At 41.9% G+C, this 16,655-nt stretch overlaps 1 protein-coding gene across 6 annotated transcripts in view; it reads left to right on the forward strand.

The window, feature by feature from the left end:
• Nucleotides 1-16,655, forward strand: part of Sbf (SET domain binding factor) — a 158,201-nt gene that overhangs the window by 84,469 nt on the left and 57,077 nt on the right. For 3 of the 6 annotated variants that reach the window (XM_070535620.1, XM_070535621.1, XM_065430032.2), the window contains exons 8-16: nucleotides 734-925; nucleotides 3,320-3,448; nucleotides 4,697-4,795; nucleotides 5,533-5,687; nucleotides 6,829-7,000; nucleotides 8,364-8,513; nucleotides 8,721-8,789; nucleotides 10,014-10,232; nucleotides 12,886-12,987. In XM_070535620.1, coding sequence (XP_070391721.1) covers nucleotides 734-925; nucleotides 3,320-3,448; nucleotides 4,697-4,795; nucleotides 5,533-5,687; nucleotides 6,829-7,000; nucleotides 8,364-8,513; nucleotides 8,721-8,789; nucleotides 10,014-10,232; nucleotides 12,886-12,987 — 1,287 coding nt within the window. Of the gene's footprint in view, nucleotides 1-733; nucleotides 926-3,319; nucleotides 3,449-4,696; nucleotides 4,796-5,532; nucleotides 5,688-6,828; nucleotides 7,001-8,363; nucleotides 8,514-8,720; nucleotides 8,790-10,013; nucleotides 10,254-12,885; nucleotides 12,988-16,655 lie in introns of all 6 variants that reach the window. The other 3 variants (XM_070535623.1, XM_065430035.2, XM_070535622.1) reach the window with 2 other exon arrangements.

Consider the following 16,655-nt stretch of genomic DNA (forward strand, 5'->3'; position numbering starts at 1 on the left):
AAACGTATCGCGTTGGTTTTCAGGTTTCAGAATCTTTGACAGGTTGCAAATCACGCCAAATCTTACAATGAAACGGTGCCGGCTATGCACGGAGCGGTGATCATGTGACGGGATGTGCAGTCCTTTCGTATGTCGCGTGGATCGGCCTTACGATAATCCACAGAAGGGTTAACCCTTCTGTATTTTGGAGAAAAACTGGAAAGCAAAGCTTTCTCTGCAATAAATAAAAGATTGCTGCAAAACACAGGTCCACTACTAAACTGAGAACCTCATTGGTATTCAGTACAACAGAAGAGGAAGAAAAACACTTGATTCTATTCAACAGAAATTCTTTTAATAAAAAAAAAATTTGTTCCAGACCTTCATATACTAGAACTGAGCCATAATCAATGCTTGCTCACTAATTTGGCATTCCCTTTAATAATTAAGAGTGGACTGTACTGTATATCTTGATGTGTGTGTGCCTAAGTTACAGACAACTTGCTACGTTCTTGTTATGCAATACTGGGAGATTCCTGAGCATGTGCAGCACCATATTTCCACCCAAAAATTGATAGCACAAGATTTTATGAGAAATTTTCCAATACTCTATATTCAATTTGATAGTCGTCTCTTTTATTTTTTAAGTTGGTTCAGAATCTACTGTTTGCTATTTCCACAACCCTAGCATTTATCTATCAGTCTTAGACTGCGAGGGACATCTTGTGCTCTAAAATGTCTCTCTTCAACGTAGGTGCTCCGGCCAGAGCTGATGTCGGCAGACGACGCTTTTCCTCCCCCACCGCCTGCATCGTCGCAGGCTGCCATGCTGGACAAAGAGATCCGTGCCATCTTTCTGCGCATCTTTGCCCAATTGTTCCAGGGTTACCGATCTTGCCTCACTGTTGTGCGCATTCATCCACGACCGTTCATCACGTTCCACAAGGTAACGATGGAGGCATGCCAGTCATGCACATATAGGTTTTAAAAATGTGTAAGACACAAGATATACATTTTTGTTCTTGCTTAGTTTAGTAAACAAATGAAGATGTCTTTTCTTCCAAGTAGAATCACCTGATAGAATAAGTATCTGATATGGAAGCCATAATCCAAGAAATATGTAGTACTGTACCACACCATTACTGCACTGCTTTTCCATCTCCATCCTGGCTCAGCTGCTTCAGCTTAAAGCATTGCTTACCTTTTGTTGAAACTGTATCTTAAGCACATTTGTGCACCAAGACGAAAATAATTATTACTGCGCTTGACAAAGTACAAAAGTTGCAGCTTATAAAATGCGTGAAAATGGTTATTTCTATCCCATAAATACAGGCAGTGTTGCAGCACGACTTGAAAAGGAAGCAAGTCACAATATTATAACGTCAGTGAGTGCAAGGCATTGAAAGTCCAACCGTGGCTTCATCTTGAAGGTTGAAAGTTAGCGGCCGTCCTTGTTCTTCATTGTCCACATCACCTAAACGCTACGGTCCCAATAAGCGCATCAAACATGAGTTAATACTTGCTTCTGACCAGAGTTCATACTTGCTTCTCACATGTGACAGTATTTTTTTTTTATTGTGATAGCTATTAGATGGACACTCCAATCGCATTTCTGCCGTTGCCATTGCCGTGATGTTCCGTATAAAGTCCAAACACGATAACATTGTCGCTGCACGTTGTGCGCTGTGCGTTGTATGTGCAAGTGAAAGCTTGCGAGTGTGAGCCGACAATCGCAGCTCAATCACGTGCGCACGAGGGAGAAAGTCGGGGCGGAAGCGTGCCCTCTTTTGTTGTGGGCGAGGCATGGGGGTGAGGCGAGGGTTGGGGGGCTGGGTGGGACGGGGGGCTTTCTACTCTGGCGGCTGCTGCACGGTGCGGCCATGCGGGCACCATATCTTGAAAGTGATCTGCGTCGTGGGCAAAGTGCGTGCCCGTGCAGGTACCACCTTCAAAGCGATCTGTGATGTTGGCGAAGTGCGTGTAGTGCTGGTAGCTTCGTATGCACTTTGCTTTCGACGTTTCATGTGTGTAGAAGCGAGAGACAGCACGAAGGTCAATTCGCTCGCTGCTGCTGCAGTGATTCCTCACTTTACTATTTTGACGGCGAGTTTCCACAGTCATCCAGTGGGATGTGTCCATGTTTGCCTGTGTGTGCGCTGACACCATGCTTGTTAATTTAGATAGTAAGTGAATGTGTGCAAGTTTATATGGCCGATAAAACTACTATCTTTACTTCGTATAGCTGTCTACTAATTTGTTACTGCAACTGATGCTTCGCTTGCGGGAGAAAGTGCGGCCTTTATTTTTTTTTTGTCAGAAGAGCATGCAATGAAATATAGTAAATGTATGCAGATGTGGTCTAATGTATACATAAGATATGCAATTAGTGCTGCATAGTTGCATACATTTGTACAACTTGTATATTTTATAATGTGAAGGTAGCAGCCTGTGTAAGCAGTGAATGACAAGGCAAGCATGAATAGATTATTCTGCCAAGCATAAAGTTCAATAAAGGAGCCATATTTTTTTTCTCGTAGAATGGTAGTTTTGGTTCTTTTCTAAATGTTATCAGTGATGTTTAAAGATTGTGACATTAATATGGTGTTACTGTGCATTTGCTCTGGAACCTTGCTTAAGCACAGCTTTTTAGCAACACAGCAAAAACTTGTGCTGCGGTTAACTTATATAAAATCAATGTTTTATTATTTTGACCCACATTTTAATTAAGCCATTTCGAACATACTTATTATAAACTTCTTCTTAATTCAAGTGTCCTTTGATTCAAACCAGTTCTGCATGTCCCACTGGGGCCTAGTTATTTGGGTCAACTAGATTATTTTAAAGCCCGCAAAGATCACATGTTCACCATGTGTGAGGCACATGTTACATTTGTTATTCAAAGTAAACTGCTTGGGGCCTCTTGTTCATGCTTTCTGCTGTTCCATTTTTAATGCAGTGTTTTCATTGTTGCAGTGTTGTCATAAATGTAAACTTTTCTCAGATTTTGGTCCACCTTTGTCTAATGGCCCTTTTCTGTTTGCGAACACCAGTCTTGTGTGCATAGCTGAGATGGCTTAGCATGGAAGATTTTCACTTTCCTCGTTTTTATCATTGTCAATGTTAGAACTGGTTTAAAGCAGCAGCTTCATAGTTTTGAATAGCTGTGGAACATTCAATCTTGAACACTCTATGACATTATTGTATACTGTGAAAAATATAGCTCAGCAAATATTGAAGGAAGAGGTAATAAGCGACGTTACTTTCCTGCTGCTTATTCTAAGTGAACAAGGACATCTTGGTGTTCAGTTCTCGATGATGATGGAACATATTGAACATGCAGGCGGCATTTCTTGGTCAACGTGGCTTCATCGAGAGCGAGTTTGTCACCAAGCTTCTGGACTGCATGTTCTTCAACACCTTCGTGGCTGAGAGAGGGCCGCCATACCGTGTCTGCGACATCTTTGATGAGGTGCGGAAAAAAAAAAAAAGGAATTTAATGACTTAAGTGTCTGTCATGCTGCCCACATTTGCAAGGGTAGTGCAATAGCTTCATCCTTTTTTCAGAGAAAATATAAAAATGGAAATACATAGGAAATCGGAACTCACATGGGAAGCAGCTCTGCCTGCGCTTAGCATGCAACACAATTCTAGTGTGGCAGATTGGGTGTTGCAGATCGGGATTATAGGGCTTTGCAGATTGCCTTAATGTGTGTATTCGTGTCCGTGTGTGTATATGTTGCATCTGCATATATTTTTCTCATTGTGTACAAATCATATTTCTCACCCAACCCTTGGGAGTGGCATGCCAGGCAAACATCTCCAGCTCTTCGTGAAAGTCAGCATCTCTCTCCATCAGTACTAACCTCATTAGGCTGAAGCTTGGAGGATAGCAAAGGTAATTGAAAAGACACTAAGGACTGTGCATCAAGTTATGTAATGAAGTAATTGCTGTAAAATGTAATGCTGTGAATTTGAAATTGTTGCTTAGAATCAAGTCATGGTAATTAGTCTGAATAGTTTGGTTTATTTTGGCAGTTGCAAATTCGCAGTTTCAGCCAAAGGCAAAGCACTGAAAGTGATAACAAGGCTTAGTACTGCACCCTTAACTCGTCACATGGTGTGCTAACACTATGTGCATTCGACATGGCGCGATGCAGCACACGAGACAAGTGCTGCTGCCCAGTAGAAACAGTACCCTGTCAGTTACCAGGTGTGTCACAATGCTGGTGCTGTGAGGAATGTCGGCAGTGGCCTTACAGGCATTGCAATTTGATGGTGCATGAGACGAGACGGGTAGAAAAAAGTCGGCATGTGTTAGCGCCCGATAAAAGGGTTGCGCTCCACGGTGTGGTATGCGGGCACCTCCTCAGCAGGATCACTAATGTGTGTGCGTGGGATGCTTATGCCAGCAGTAAAAGCCAGAATGTTGCCCTGGCTACATTAGAGCCGATTGAGCAGCGTATGGCGGTTTGTCCACTTTGCTTCGTCATTTTTGCAGTCAAGTGTGCTGCGCATCCCTGGAGGCCTCTAACCCTCCACGTGCAGGCCATGCATGCACTGTCTGTACCAGTATAGTACACTGCTGCCGCCAATGGCAACATTGTGCTCACCTAGAGCACAATGGCTGTCACGATATAATAGAAAGGAAACAGCTACAATACACAAGCCGTGGGTAAGGGAAGTTTGCTCATCAATGGGTGCCTTCTCTTTGTTGCAGTTGTATGCCAGCATGAATGACCTTTTGAAGACGGAAGCTCGAGATCCTGACCTGACTTTGCACCACATCCGGCAGCTTGCTCAACAGCTCTATCTCAATGTGAGTGTTGCCTTTTCTGTGTTTTCCTTCGATTATATTTCGTCCTCATTTTATTTCTTAGAGTGGACATTGCTGCATGTACTCACAGTATGCAAACTAATAAAACATGACGCAAAGTTTGGAGAGGATGAATGCTGGCTTCAACCTGAGATGTGGTCTAAAGAAAGGGCTGCTGTCAAGAAGTACAAGAAGAAAAAGAAGTTACAGATATATTAGAGTTCATATGCTCATATTTTAATGCTAGGAGTAGTATCAGGATGATTACATAATTCAAGAAGCAAGGCTGCTTCGCTGTTCAGTACTTACTGAAGGTTATCTGACTCATGACGCCTTAAAAAAAAAAGTAAAATTTTGGGACTGTCCTTAGTTTATCAGTGTCCATGTGTAAAGAGCACCAAGAGTAATTTTTGTCAATTTGATGTGCATTTTAAGCCTGTGATGTCGCGATGAAATTGTGGCTTGACCATTTCTAAAGATGACATTTAAAGGCAGCCTAGCCTTTCAAAAGAGGTCATTTGCGCAAGTGAGGCTTTAATTTGATACGTTTCATTCACAATAGTTTCTGGTAGTCAGAACCTGATTGATACACATAGTTTTCTCATGAAGTTTTTTTTTTATTTCACTGGATATGCATTTGACTCAGCCTGGGTGGATTAATCTATTATTGTGCATGTTGTTTTCTTTTTTTGCTGAAAAAATGAAAATTTAAATTTTTGACGGTTTCTTCTTTCTTGCAGGAGAATCCAAATCCACAGCCATATGTGGAGAAGATTCCTAAACCGACTGAGGGCGCTTTCACTCGTATCCATCAGCCCCCATTCCCAACACTCGATGGGAAGCTTGTGAAATCCATCATGGAGACAGGGCTGTCTCGAAACCACTTGGAATCCAAGTAAATGCACTTTTATCTGCAACTGGGATTTTAGTATGAAGCGCTCTTGAATGTCTAAATTAAAACAAATTGCACTTTGTCAAAAGTAACATTTTCTTTTAACAAGATTTTTTCACTATAGCAGTACTACAGAAATCTGTAACTACATACTAATGCAGGCACTGCCCTTCCCATTGATTGTGACCTTGTGGTGGCATGCAAAGGCAGAATAATATGGGGTGACATTTGGTACGCAGAAAGCATGGGTGTGTACAAGTATCCACTAGGCTTCTGCATAATACAATTGGTATTTTTTTCCCAACAGTATTTCTGCAATGTCACAGCTTCCTCATTTGTATCTCAGTGGTTCACAGCTGCTGTTGATGTTCTTGTTTTCTGTGTCATTTCTTTCTTCTCTGAGGCCCTAGAGGGAACTGTTTGAACCTTAGTCATCTCAATAATGGTCTGTTTTCTTTTTCTTCATTTTTCACTTGTTGTCTGTGCATTGAGGTTGTCTTGCAAGGCAAAAAGATTTGGTATGCACATGATTTGAACACATGTGGAACAGTGTGAACCATAGGAAGGTAGTGACAATGATGCATACCTTCTACACGCAGTGACTAAAGAAAGAGTGAGCAGGGATGAAAAAAAAACTTGCCCCAAATTTGTGCAAGCTTATAGTGAACTGTACACTTAGAAAAAGAAAAGCCTGTTCTTGAATTTATACTACAGGTGTGCAAATACTCAAATATCACCGGATCGAATAGTGAACATTCAAATAATTTGATTTGCAAATAGAATGTCTACCATTCGATATATTTGCTGTACAGAACCACGCAGTGCCACATGTCGTGTGCACCACGGAGCCCCTCGTGCTCGATACCATCCATGCGAGCATTTCACTTCATTTTCGGCGCAATAGGAGTGTCAAGCGCACCGTGGACAAGCTGCTCCAGCTGACGCGGTAGCAGGTTTGGTTTTGAAGGGGTTAAAAGAACCTTAGGGGGTAGTCAAAATAAATCCAGAGTCTCCCACTACTACGTGCCTCAGTATGAAATGATAGTTTTGGCACGTAAAACCTCGGAATTTTTTTTCTCCTGGAGCATCATGGGATGGCTTTCTTGCTGTCTTTCTCTTCATTCAAGTCTTTGTCACCCTGCAGACTGTCATCGGTGCGACCCCAGCTTCCGCGCATTGTCCCTGCGGGGCCCCCAATGAGCCAGGTGTGCTCTCAGGACCCACGGTCGCTGGTCAACAACTCTGCACGCCGCCTCGAGGTGCTCTGCAACTGCATCAACTACATCTTCGACAACAAGATCTCTGATGCACGCAAGGTAATAGGAGGGCACAGGAGAGGAACTGGGTTTGTGCAGTCTGTTTTTAGAGTGTGTGTGTGTGTTTGTAATTGGAATACAGTTTTTTTTTCTTATTATGTACAGTCGAAGTCATGCTTGCAGCAAGAAACTATGTTAAATAGAGAATTAAGTTGAGGTGGCTATGGTTCACCAGTAAACCGGTTTCTCAGTAAGCATATGTAAACAAAATCCTCTGAGAAACTAGAGCAGTGATTACAGGATTAGAAGCGCAGATGTGTGCATTAAAAATTGTGTCAAGAGCAAAGCTTTGACATGCACTGCGCCTAGTGTCAGCGATTAGGAGTGTGTGAATATTTAAAACTTTCGAATAACGAATCAGATGGTGTTCTATTCAATTCGGTCTTCGAATCGAATAGTCGCTATTCATTATAGTGAATATTTTTCGAATACTTTTCGAATATTTCTGAACGTCAACTGGGCCCAAATAAACATAAAATTGGAGCAATGGTAAGGTAAATTTTCACCCCCGAGGGCATAGTATAGACATAAAATATGAGAGCTTGCATAATGGAGCAGGCTACATCACTTAGGTAGCCATAATTTACAAGCTGTACAGCGATTATTCGCACTTTCTAAACAGCCCTGTGTATGCAAAGATACTGTACTTGCTTGCTTGTAATGCTACACTTGTGCTTTTAATAAAGAACTCTTCATAACATACTAGGCAATGACAGAAACTTCCTAACTTTAAGAATACTGGGATGCGAACATCGTTTTATATTAATTGGGGTAACGGTTGTTCATTATTTGAAAACTAGTCAAATAATATCCAGCATTTGATTCAATTCTTTTCTGACACTGTTTGATTTGTATTTGATTCGGTCTCAAAAATCGCTATTTGCAAATCCCTACTAGCAACTATTGTCAGATTGTGCTGTAACTCATCTAGCACGGTTACCGTTTTGGCACAACAGATTGCAGAGCAGTGTCATAAGTTTTCTAGAAGTAATAATTTGCCTGGTGTTACTATGGCTCTTATTTAAAAACGATTGACTTGCTGTAACTTTGGTGCAAGTGTGTTAGAGTTTAGAACATTCATCTTCTAGCACTTCAAACTCCGATCATTCAACATTTTGTTATGCCAGTCTCCTTCATAACAGCCAGCATATCATAGAGAGCTCACCTACAACTAGACCAAACAAGGAACATAAATTTAATATTTTAGAAGCTTCTTGTTGCCTATAAAAATCAATAAACATGTCAAAATGTATAAGCGACGCTAGTTTGACGGAAATGTTTCTGTAAATAAAAAATAATTCTTTTATCTGGAATATTCTTCCTTATAGAGAACTTGTTTGCTGACCTTCTGGTATGTACGCAGGCTATGCCCGCAGTTTTGCGTGCACTGAAGAACAAGGCAGCCCGACTGGCTTTGACGAGAGAACTGCAGCATCATGTGACCGGCAACAAGGCAGTGCTTGAGCACCAACAATTCGACCTGGTTGTGCGGCTGATCAACTGTGCCCTACAAGTAAGGCCTTCTTCGATGTTGCCTCTCTTCTACAGTGAATTGCTCTTAAAAGCTCCTTACACTTTTCCTTTTTCTTTCTTTCTTTTTTTTTGTTCTCCATGTGTACTATCACTGCATTTGAGGTTGCCTTGGTGCATTGCTTTTGACAATGCATGGGGACCAGGAAGGTTGCACACTGTGACTGTCTGGTGTTCCTTCATTGTTCAGGATGATTCAGCGCTGGATGAACATGGTGTAGCTGCTGGGATTTTGCCGCTGTCACATGCTTTCTGCAGGGTGAGTCAGACATGTGAAACTTGAGTGTTGGGTTATGAAGAAATATGAAAATGTGTTATGTGTTTTGCTGGTCAATGCTTGGGGACCTCTTTAGGGAACCTTGTGACATTGCTGAAAGTCTGCACGGGGTTTACATTGCTCTTTCCTTAGGTGCTCTTGGTAAGAAAGGACACAGCATCAGTATCTTAAACATGTAAGAACGGACTTCATTGCTCCATTTATACAATGCTGCCAGCTAGCCGAAATACATAAAAGGAGTACAACATGCTGAGGAATTGAGGAACTTCACAATAGAAAAACAACAAAATGCATCGTCTGGTGGCATTGTGTTCCCACGTCGCCCACGAGCTCGATTTCGTTTCAGTTTCCTGTCGCTGTCCTTGCACAGTAAAAATAGGAAAACGACAAAACATGTCTCAGGCCGCTCGAACCCCACCAGCTCGACGCGCGTCGGTGTCTTATGTTGCAATGATCTTGTCAAGTGGTCTCGCAAAAACATCTCGCCAAAATGCCCTATCTTAAGATGCTGTTGACCCAGGCCAAATTTGAATATTGCAAGCCTAAATGACAATATGCGTCTCGAGCTGCTCAGGCCTGACCAGTTCGGCATGCATCAGTGTTTTGTGCTGCAACACTTCGTATTACGTAGATGTCAACTACAATCAAGTCTGGAAATTCTTTTTGTGACTTCGGATCATATGTTTTCCCGGTTTGTATGGTTTTCCTGCGCTTTTTCCAAAACACATGAACGAGGTTCTACTGTATAACGGTGCCAACACTAAGCAGTGGCAGCACCAAAAGCATGTCTGAAGTATGTCCACCGTGATTAGTAATAAGTTTCTAAGGTTGATGAGAACCTGAGAATGCAGTGACGTATATGCATCGCTGTGCGTCTCAAAGGGTATTCTTATACATATACTCCAGCCAATTACGTTCGCTCGTTTCCCTGATGTCACTGTGCAGATGAGCTCTTTTCAGTATTGGTGTTGCTCAGGAACTGTGTTTTCAAGAGTGTAGATGCAGAGGATAGGGGCACTGCTCATTTGTGGGCTGAGCTTGAGCTAAATATGAAGTTTTCACTGAGTATAGTACGGTCAATGGCTTCTTTTTTTTGTTGTTGTTGTTGTGGCTATTCACCGTACATAGCAACCTGTGAGTTGATGTAGCAGCTTTGACAACAACTGGTCACTTTCCTTTTCTCCTTCTCTTTTATGTTGTGAGCAGAAGCTGTGCACGGGTGTGATGCAGTTTGCGTACACGTGCATCCAAGAGCATGCCGTCTGGGGGCAGCTGCAGTTCTGGGAGGCTGCGTTCTACCAGGATGTGCAACGAGACATCCGCGCCCTCTACCTGCCCGTCTCCTCTTCGCCGCAGCGCAGCAGCAATGCACTGCCGAACGGGCAGCCTACCAAGAATGCCTCGCCCCCGCTTAGTCCTCGCGAGGTACTACTACATGGGCAGCAGGTCTCTCACGACTGTCTCTACACTTTATTTCCGCGAATTGTTTAGTGCTGTGTACTTTCATTGTTTCCATAACATTCAGACAATTATGGGAAGATCTAGAAACGTCCCTTGACAAACAGATTATCTGAAAATGTGTCTGTTAAGTGTTGGGTTGTCTTTTCAGCTAAGTAATTGGCAGACACTGCCATTGTGACGTGTACACTTGGTGCCAAAAAGTTTACAGACTGCCGTATCTGAGAAAAAGCTGAAAGTTTCTGCAGCGTGGTGTTCAAATTTGCAGCCTGTACTAGTAAATGCAAACAACACATTTTTATGGTTTTGGTTGCAATGATCGCAGGCTGTTTGGAAATTCGATTCTTTCTTAGATTTTGGCTTTGACTGCACTTGTGACCGTCTGGGCTCAATACAGAGTTCCTAATATGCTGCAGAACATGACTGCCTGCAGGTTGGAGCAGGTGCTTCAAAAGCCCTTCGGTGTGTTTCGAGTTGAGATTAACTTAGGTGTGGCAAAGGCACAATATAAAATAGAGCCAATGGGTAGAACGGTGCTGAACTTTCATCATTGTTTTCTGACACAGTCACATCGTAAAGAAGCTTCTGCAGTGGGGAAAGCATTTTACTCAAATTGGTGTGAAAGAGTAAGTAAAGGTTATGTGGGAAAGAGGTGGACTTTGTCGAAAGACACTAATACACAAATGGTTACCTGCAGAGTTATGTCTAAAGGAATGTTTATCAGCTAAACATTCTTGTGGCTTCAAATATATGGGCCCAGTGAGGGTGCTGATCCTCATATTACCACATTACTGCATTTTCCCAGATATAACATACAGGGGTAGAGAGAAGAGCAGGGTTCCTCAAGAGGTAACATACTTTGAATGGCGAAGATCGTTCCTTGAAGGTGAAATTCGCATGTAACCCCCACCCCAACTTTACTGTTACATGTTCTGAAATTTTCATGCTTGTGACACACACAAAAATATGGTATATCGCTAAACACCTGCCTTGCTTGTTTTAGTAACCTGACATTGTCTATGTAAATTTCAAGAGCCCACTGTCAAGTCAGTGATTGCAAAGCTACTGACTAGAAAAATTAAAGCCATACATTATGTGACTTGCAAAAAATGCAGATAAAAAGGCACTAAAAGAAAAACAATTTGAGCTGTTCTAGTAAATTACCCTTCTGTGATACCAAAAAATCCACTCTTACCATGAGAAGAGGCTTGGCTAGTCAATATTCTAGTTAGAACAGACGAAAAAATTAAAGGCAGGCGGTTCGACACTGCTTTAAAATCCTTACACCAGTTCACCATGACATCAACTTTGAGGGCATTTGCATATGCCTAGTTAATTTTTTATCGTTAAAGATGGACTACACTGTATTCTAAAACAATCAGTGGCGTAAATGTGAAAAAATACTTCGAAATCTGGGACGTCATTCTAACGTACTGATGCTGGGATTTTGCCCTGAAATTCGAAAAAGTGAAAGTTTGGCCTTGATGTTCTGTTCTAGTAATCAACCTTTTACCGTGAATCAACAAAAATACAGTCCTGAAAAAATACTTCATTAGTCTTAAATGATTTTGTGTCCTTTTAATATGGAATCACATGGTATTGCATCCTCAATTTCTCTAAGCGTGCACATATGAAAAAGCAGCTGCACGAGCACAGAATGCTTTCCTAATATACGAGTAGCTTTTATTTGAGAGGAAAATGTGTTCTTTACTACAGTGTTGCAGTCTGTGCCATGATTAGCAGTTACACTTGCAGCAGACTAATCTTGCCTCTGTTCTCATGCATCTTGATTTGATGCCCTTTGCAGTCACTCTGATATGTGCACATTCATTGTGTAAGTGGCGACTGTGATAGCCATCATAGATGTAATTTTTACTGCTGAACAGTTCAGTGCTGTGTTTCTATAAATATGGACAGTAAGAGGTAAAATGCTGAAGCTGAGTAGAATACCATATGGCCTGAGCACATTGCTGAAGGAACCGGGTCGCCTGTCTAAGAGGTAGTTAGTCTCTCCTTCTGCTGGATGTTATGTATTTGAAGGCTATGTGGCAGATAAACATTAAGAAGAGCCTATTAGGTTGCAGTAGTAACATTTAATGAACATTCACTCTTCTAAGATTTCTATAATTTGTACAAGTTCTGATAGACTGCCGAAACCAAACAAGAGTGTAATAAGGTTACATGTGATGACAGTAATATGAAAGTTTAACTGCTGCACTAAACTTTGTTTTTTTTGCCCCTTTGAATTTTTTTTTTCTCTTAAGAGGCATTTAACTTCAGTGTCATACCAGGTGTTGCTTGATGTAATCGGGGTGCTTGTTCATGTTGCTGTCTGCATGGGTTGTGTGTTTGGTGTTGTTGGTGCGACATGCTGGGTGTCTCCGTCATGGGGTATCCCGGAGGGGGCGTGGCCACGTTTTTGTGTTGGTGTAAAGTTGGTATGCCTGTCCCTTTCGTGTCCTTGACCTATTTCTTTCTCTTCTTTTTGTTTGGTTCCTTTCTTGAGTTATATTTTTGTTGTCGCATTTTTGGTGTCTTCCTGGGGTGGAATTCTTGCCTCCCCTCTTTCCCTCTTACCCACCCCCCCTCCCCCTATGGCTTCGGTTTTGCTCCCATGCAGAGGTACCTGAAGCACATCCAGAAATGCAAAGAGGCCCCGGCGCCGAGGTTTTACCGTTTCTACCCTTTCGTCGCTGCTGCTGCTGCTGCTTCTGCTGCCGCTGTGCGTTGTCATCTGGCTCCCCCTTTTTCTTTCTTCATTTTATTTTCGATATTTTCCATCTCTCTTTTTATGGCTTTGGCATAGTGCTGCCTTCACCTTTGTTCTTTCCTCCACCCTTGTTAACCAACCAACCGCCGGTCCAATCTGACACTGTCTTGATTTGAGCTGACCCTTGGTGCTTAGGCGTTGGGATCAACTAACAGCAAGCGACAGTGTTCTGCAGTCTGGCATGCATGTTTCGAATGCTTTCTGGCATGCAACTGATGCTCGAAATTTTGCTTCATTTGCATAGGAGACACTGAACCAATGATTCCGAGTTGTCTTGAAGTCCCAGTTGTATGAAAAATAGCTTGGTATGCCTTTTGTGCCTTTTGATGGTTGCAGGGAATACCTAAGCAAGCGAATGTTTTTAAAGTAGAGCTTTCCTCACCTTTTTTCTCCACTTTGTGGGTGCTGGATGCCGTTGTCTCGCCGAGCACCCAACAATTTGGGGCCACAGGGTATGAGCATTTGAGCTTCTACCACTGGGGAGGTGCCTGAATAGACAACTTGGGACATTCGGTGTGTGTGCAACTGGGCATGTATGTATGTTTATGTGAACATTCTTAGCCAAGCAGAACAAGAGGCAAGAAGTGAAAAAAGTTACTAACAGAAACAGCCCAATGGGGAGAAAGAAGCGAAGGGAGAAAAATGGAACCAGAGTGCATTGAGCAAGGTGTGATGAGCTACAGAGAAAAGAAAGAGAAGTAAAGGGAAGACATTACAGCAAACAATATTTAAGAGAGAGAGAGAGAGAAGAAAAGAAGAAAAAAAACTTCGCTTATCATCAATTCATACATATACGTAGGATCCACCGATTATTATTATTTTTTTAACTACCTATATCCATAACTGCACAACTACTATTTGGAGATTGATTGATACCGTGTAAAACTGCAACCACAGTTTAGGGCTTCAAACAATGTCTTGCTATACTCGCGGACAACTTTCTGCGGTAATTAAGGAATTAAGGTAAAGCTATAGAGACAAGCGAGTCCCACATGTTTATTCATGTTTGTTTAATCTGAGGAAGAAAAAACATGAACAGCTTATTTGCAACAGCTACAAAAGACAAAACTTGCCACTGAGTGTTGAAGTTGACATATTTTGCTGCTTTTCTCTCCCGTGTCTGGGCAGAAGTGAAACCATTGCATGTGGAAGGCGTGTTGATTCAGTGTCTGTCCCAAGAAACCAAAAGCGCTGCCAAATGCTGCTGGACTACTTGGTGCGGTAACACAAGTGCGAAAGCTCCCCCCCCCCCAGCTCTTCCTTCATTTCCACAGAAAGTTGTCTGCGAGTATAGGTATATATTGCAGCTGAGAACAAGTGGACAAAGTTCCTACCATTTATGTTATAACCCATAGTTTTAATATTCATTGGTGAGGTAGTTCATTGCCTTTCCAAGTAGCCTCCTGCCTCTAAAGTTAATATGAACAACTTCCAATAATTTGATCCTGGCAGGAGCAATGAAATCAGTCAAATTATCCGGTGGCTTTATTTAAACATGCAGCAGGAAAACACCAAAACATACCGTTGGTTCATTTGTCAGTATTTGCCATGATTCTAACACATCTCCGAAACCAACATGCATCCACTTTTTATAGGTTCAAAGTAGAAAACTAATGTAATGATGACATTAGAGCTCTTAAACAAAGCAGAAATCAAATTGGCACCCATTTCTGGCAATAAGAAAAAGATTAAAGGAGCTAACATCGCCTTCGAAACGGAAATTTAAGGAATGCAAGTTTACTCACATAATCTTCATTGTCATCACACTCAAAGAACACTTTATCACCATCTATGATGAACCACAACATGCCATCCTTCGCATGATTCATAGCTTGTTTGACACTTTGCAGTTATCAAACAACTCCGCAACTATCACAAACGGGATGACACCCACGCCTAAACTATTGACTTTGAGTTCGCCCTGCGAACAGAACATCAAGAACACGTGACGCTACTTGTTGCCGCTAGCTTAACATGATTTGAATGCGCTTTCACAGTCAGACTAAAAGCGCTGTGTTGTTGTCGTCGTAATGCCATGCGAGAACTCACTCTGTCAACCTTCACGATCGATATTGTGTGATGGTAATGTCGGTGACACTGGCTATGCTGGCTCTAACTATAGGCAGTTGCGAATGCCGTGAGCGTGGTTTTAGTTCTGGTTTTGTATCAGTTTGCCCAAGCAATCTCAGACAAATTTTCTTTGAAAAGAAAGGTGCGCGTCGGAGTAAGAAAAAGATACTGTAATAATTAATTGTGAGCTATTGTTTTCGCTTGAAAGTATTCCTAGGGCAGGCCAAGAATAGGCATTTACAACAGGAGATTATGCGTGTTCGACAAATTCACTGTACTCTAAGTGCCGCAGAGATGGGCGCTGCCGCTATTAGAGTTACCACTGCAGTCACCATTGGGGTTAAGCACATGTGAGATGACCAGCCAAGTTCAAATTACCCGGTGAAGACTAATTTAAGGATCAAAATAACAAAGCTTTGGTCCCACATATATGTATGGGCACCGGCTGGGACCTTTGGTCAGGGTCTAATTAACTGGGGTTGAGTGAACAAAATTCTACTGTATTTGCCAAGTTTGCACACTGACAAAGCGAAACAGAGAAACCTCGAATTTGTAGGGAAAGTTCTTGGCTGAATTTATGCAAAATTGCATGCAGCACCCGCACTTCACAAAACTGCATTTACATGCAAGGCTTCTTGGACTGTGCATTCATTGGGTGAATGCAAAGAATGTATCTGTTGTGAAAATTTTATTAGACATTGTCACACTGAACAGTATCATCACACTGAAGTTCAAGGCCAAGCAAAAGTATAATAATGAGCCTTTGAAACTGCTGCCATTCGTAAAATGTAACAATATACTTTTAAAGCGAAGCTTTCTTTGCCTACCATTCCATGTTTTCGCCTATGTTGGTTGGTCGGTCGGTTGCTGGTCAGGCTCTCGCTGAGTAGATTCACATTCACAATAATTATTTTTAGAAAAAGTAAAATAACAATTAAAAAAAAATAAAGTAGGTTCGTGCGGCCGTAGATTTCAAACCTCGGCTCCCAAACCCAGCATTCCAATCCTCTAACTGCTAGGCCACAGCCATAATTTTTTTCTTTATTACATGGGAGCAGAACTTTCAGAAAAACAAAGCCCTACAGAAATTTAAGGGGACTGAAAACACATTCAAAAGTCCGGCAGTCCGGCAGTGTTTCTTGTGCAGCGTACGTACAGTGAATGTAAGCAGCAGATTTCCAAAGAAATGACTGAGTGTTTCATGGCGGTTCCGCATGCTTGTCACAAATTGTACCGCAACATGGGTTCTGTAGGCCAAGTAACATGAACATGTCATATCTTGGGTCAAAGGGAAATTCAAAAACTAGAAAAGGAATTGAGTGTGGTTAAGGGTTCTTCGGAGAATTTCCCAGAAGAACACCACATCCATACAGCCTACAAAACAGTGATCTGTCGTTTCAGCACTTGGACACAAACAGCAGTTTGTGTCCAAGTGCAGTTTGTCGACCACGGCGTAAAACAGCCCCTTTTCTCCAAACAGGTTTTGACAGGAAGGGTTGCTGAATAAATAAAAAAAATAAATAAATAATAAAGTAATAAAGAAAAAATTT

This window comes from Dermacentor albipictus, chromosome 3 (genome assembly GCF_038994185.2).
Source record: "Dermacentor albipictus isolate Rhodes 1998 colony chromosome 3, USDA_Dalb.pri_finalv2, whole genome shotgun sequence".
In the NCBI taxonomy this organism is placed as follows: domain Eukaryota; kingdom Metazoa; phylum Arthropoda; class Arachnida; order Ixodida; family Ixodidae; genus Dermacentor; species Dermacentor albipictus.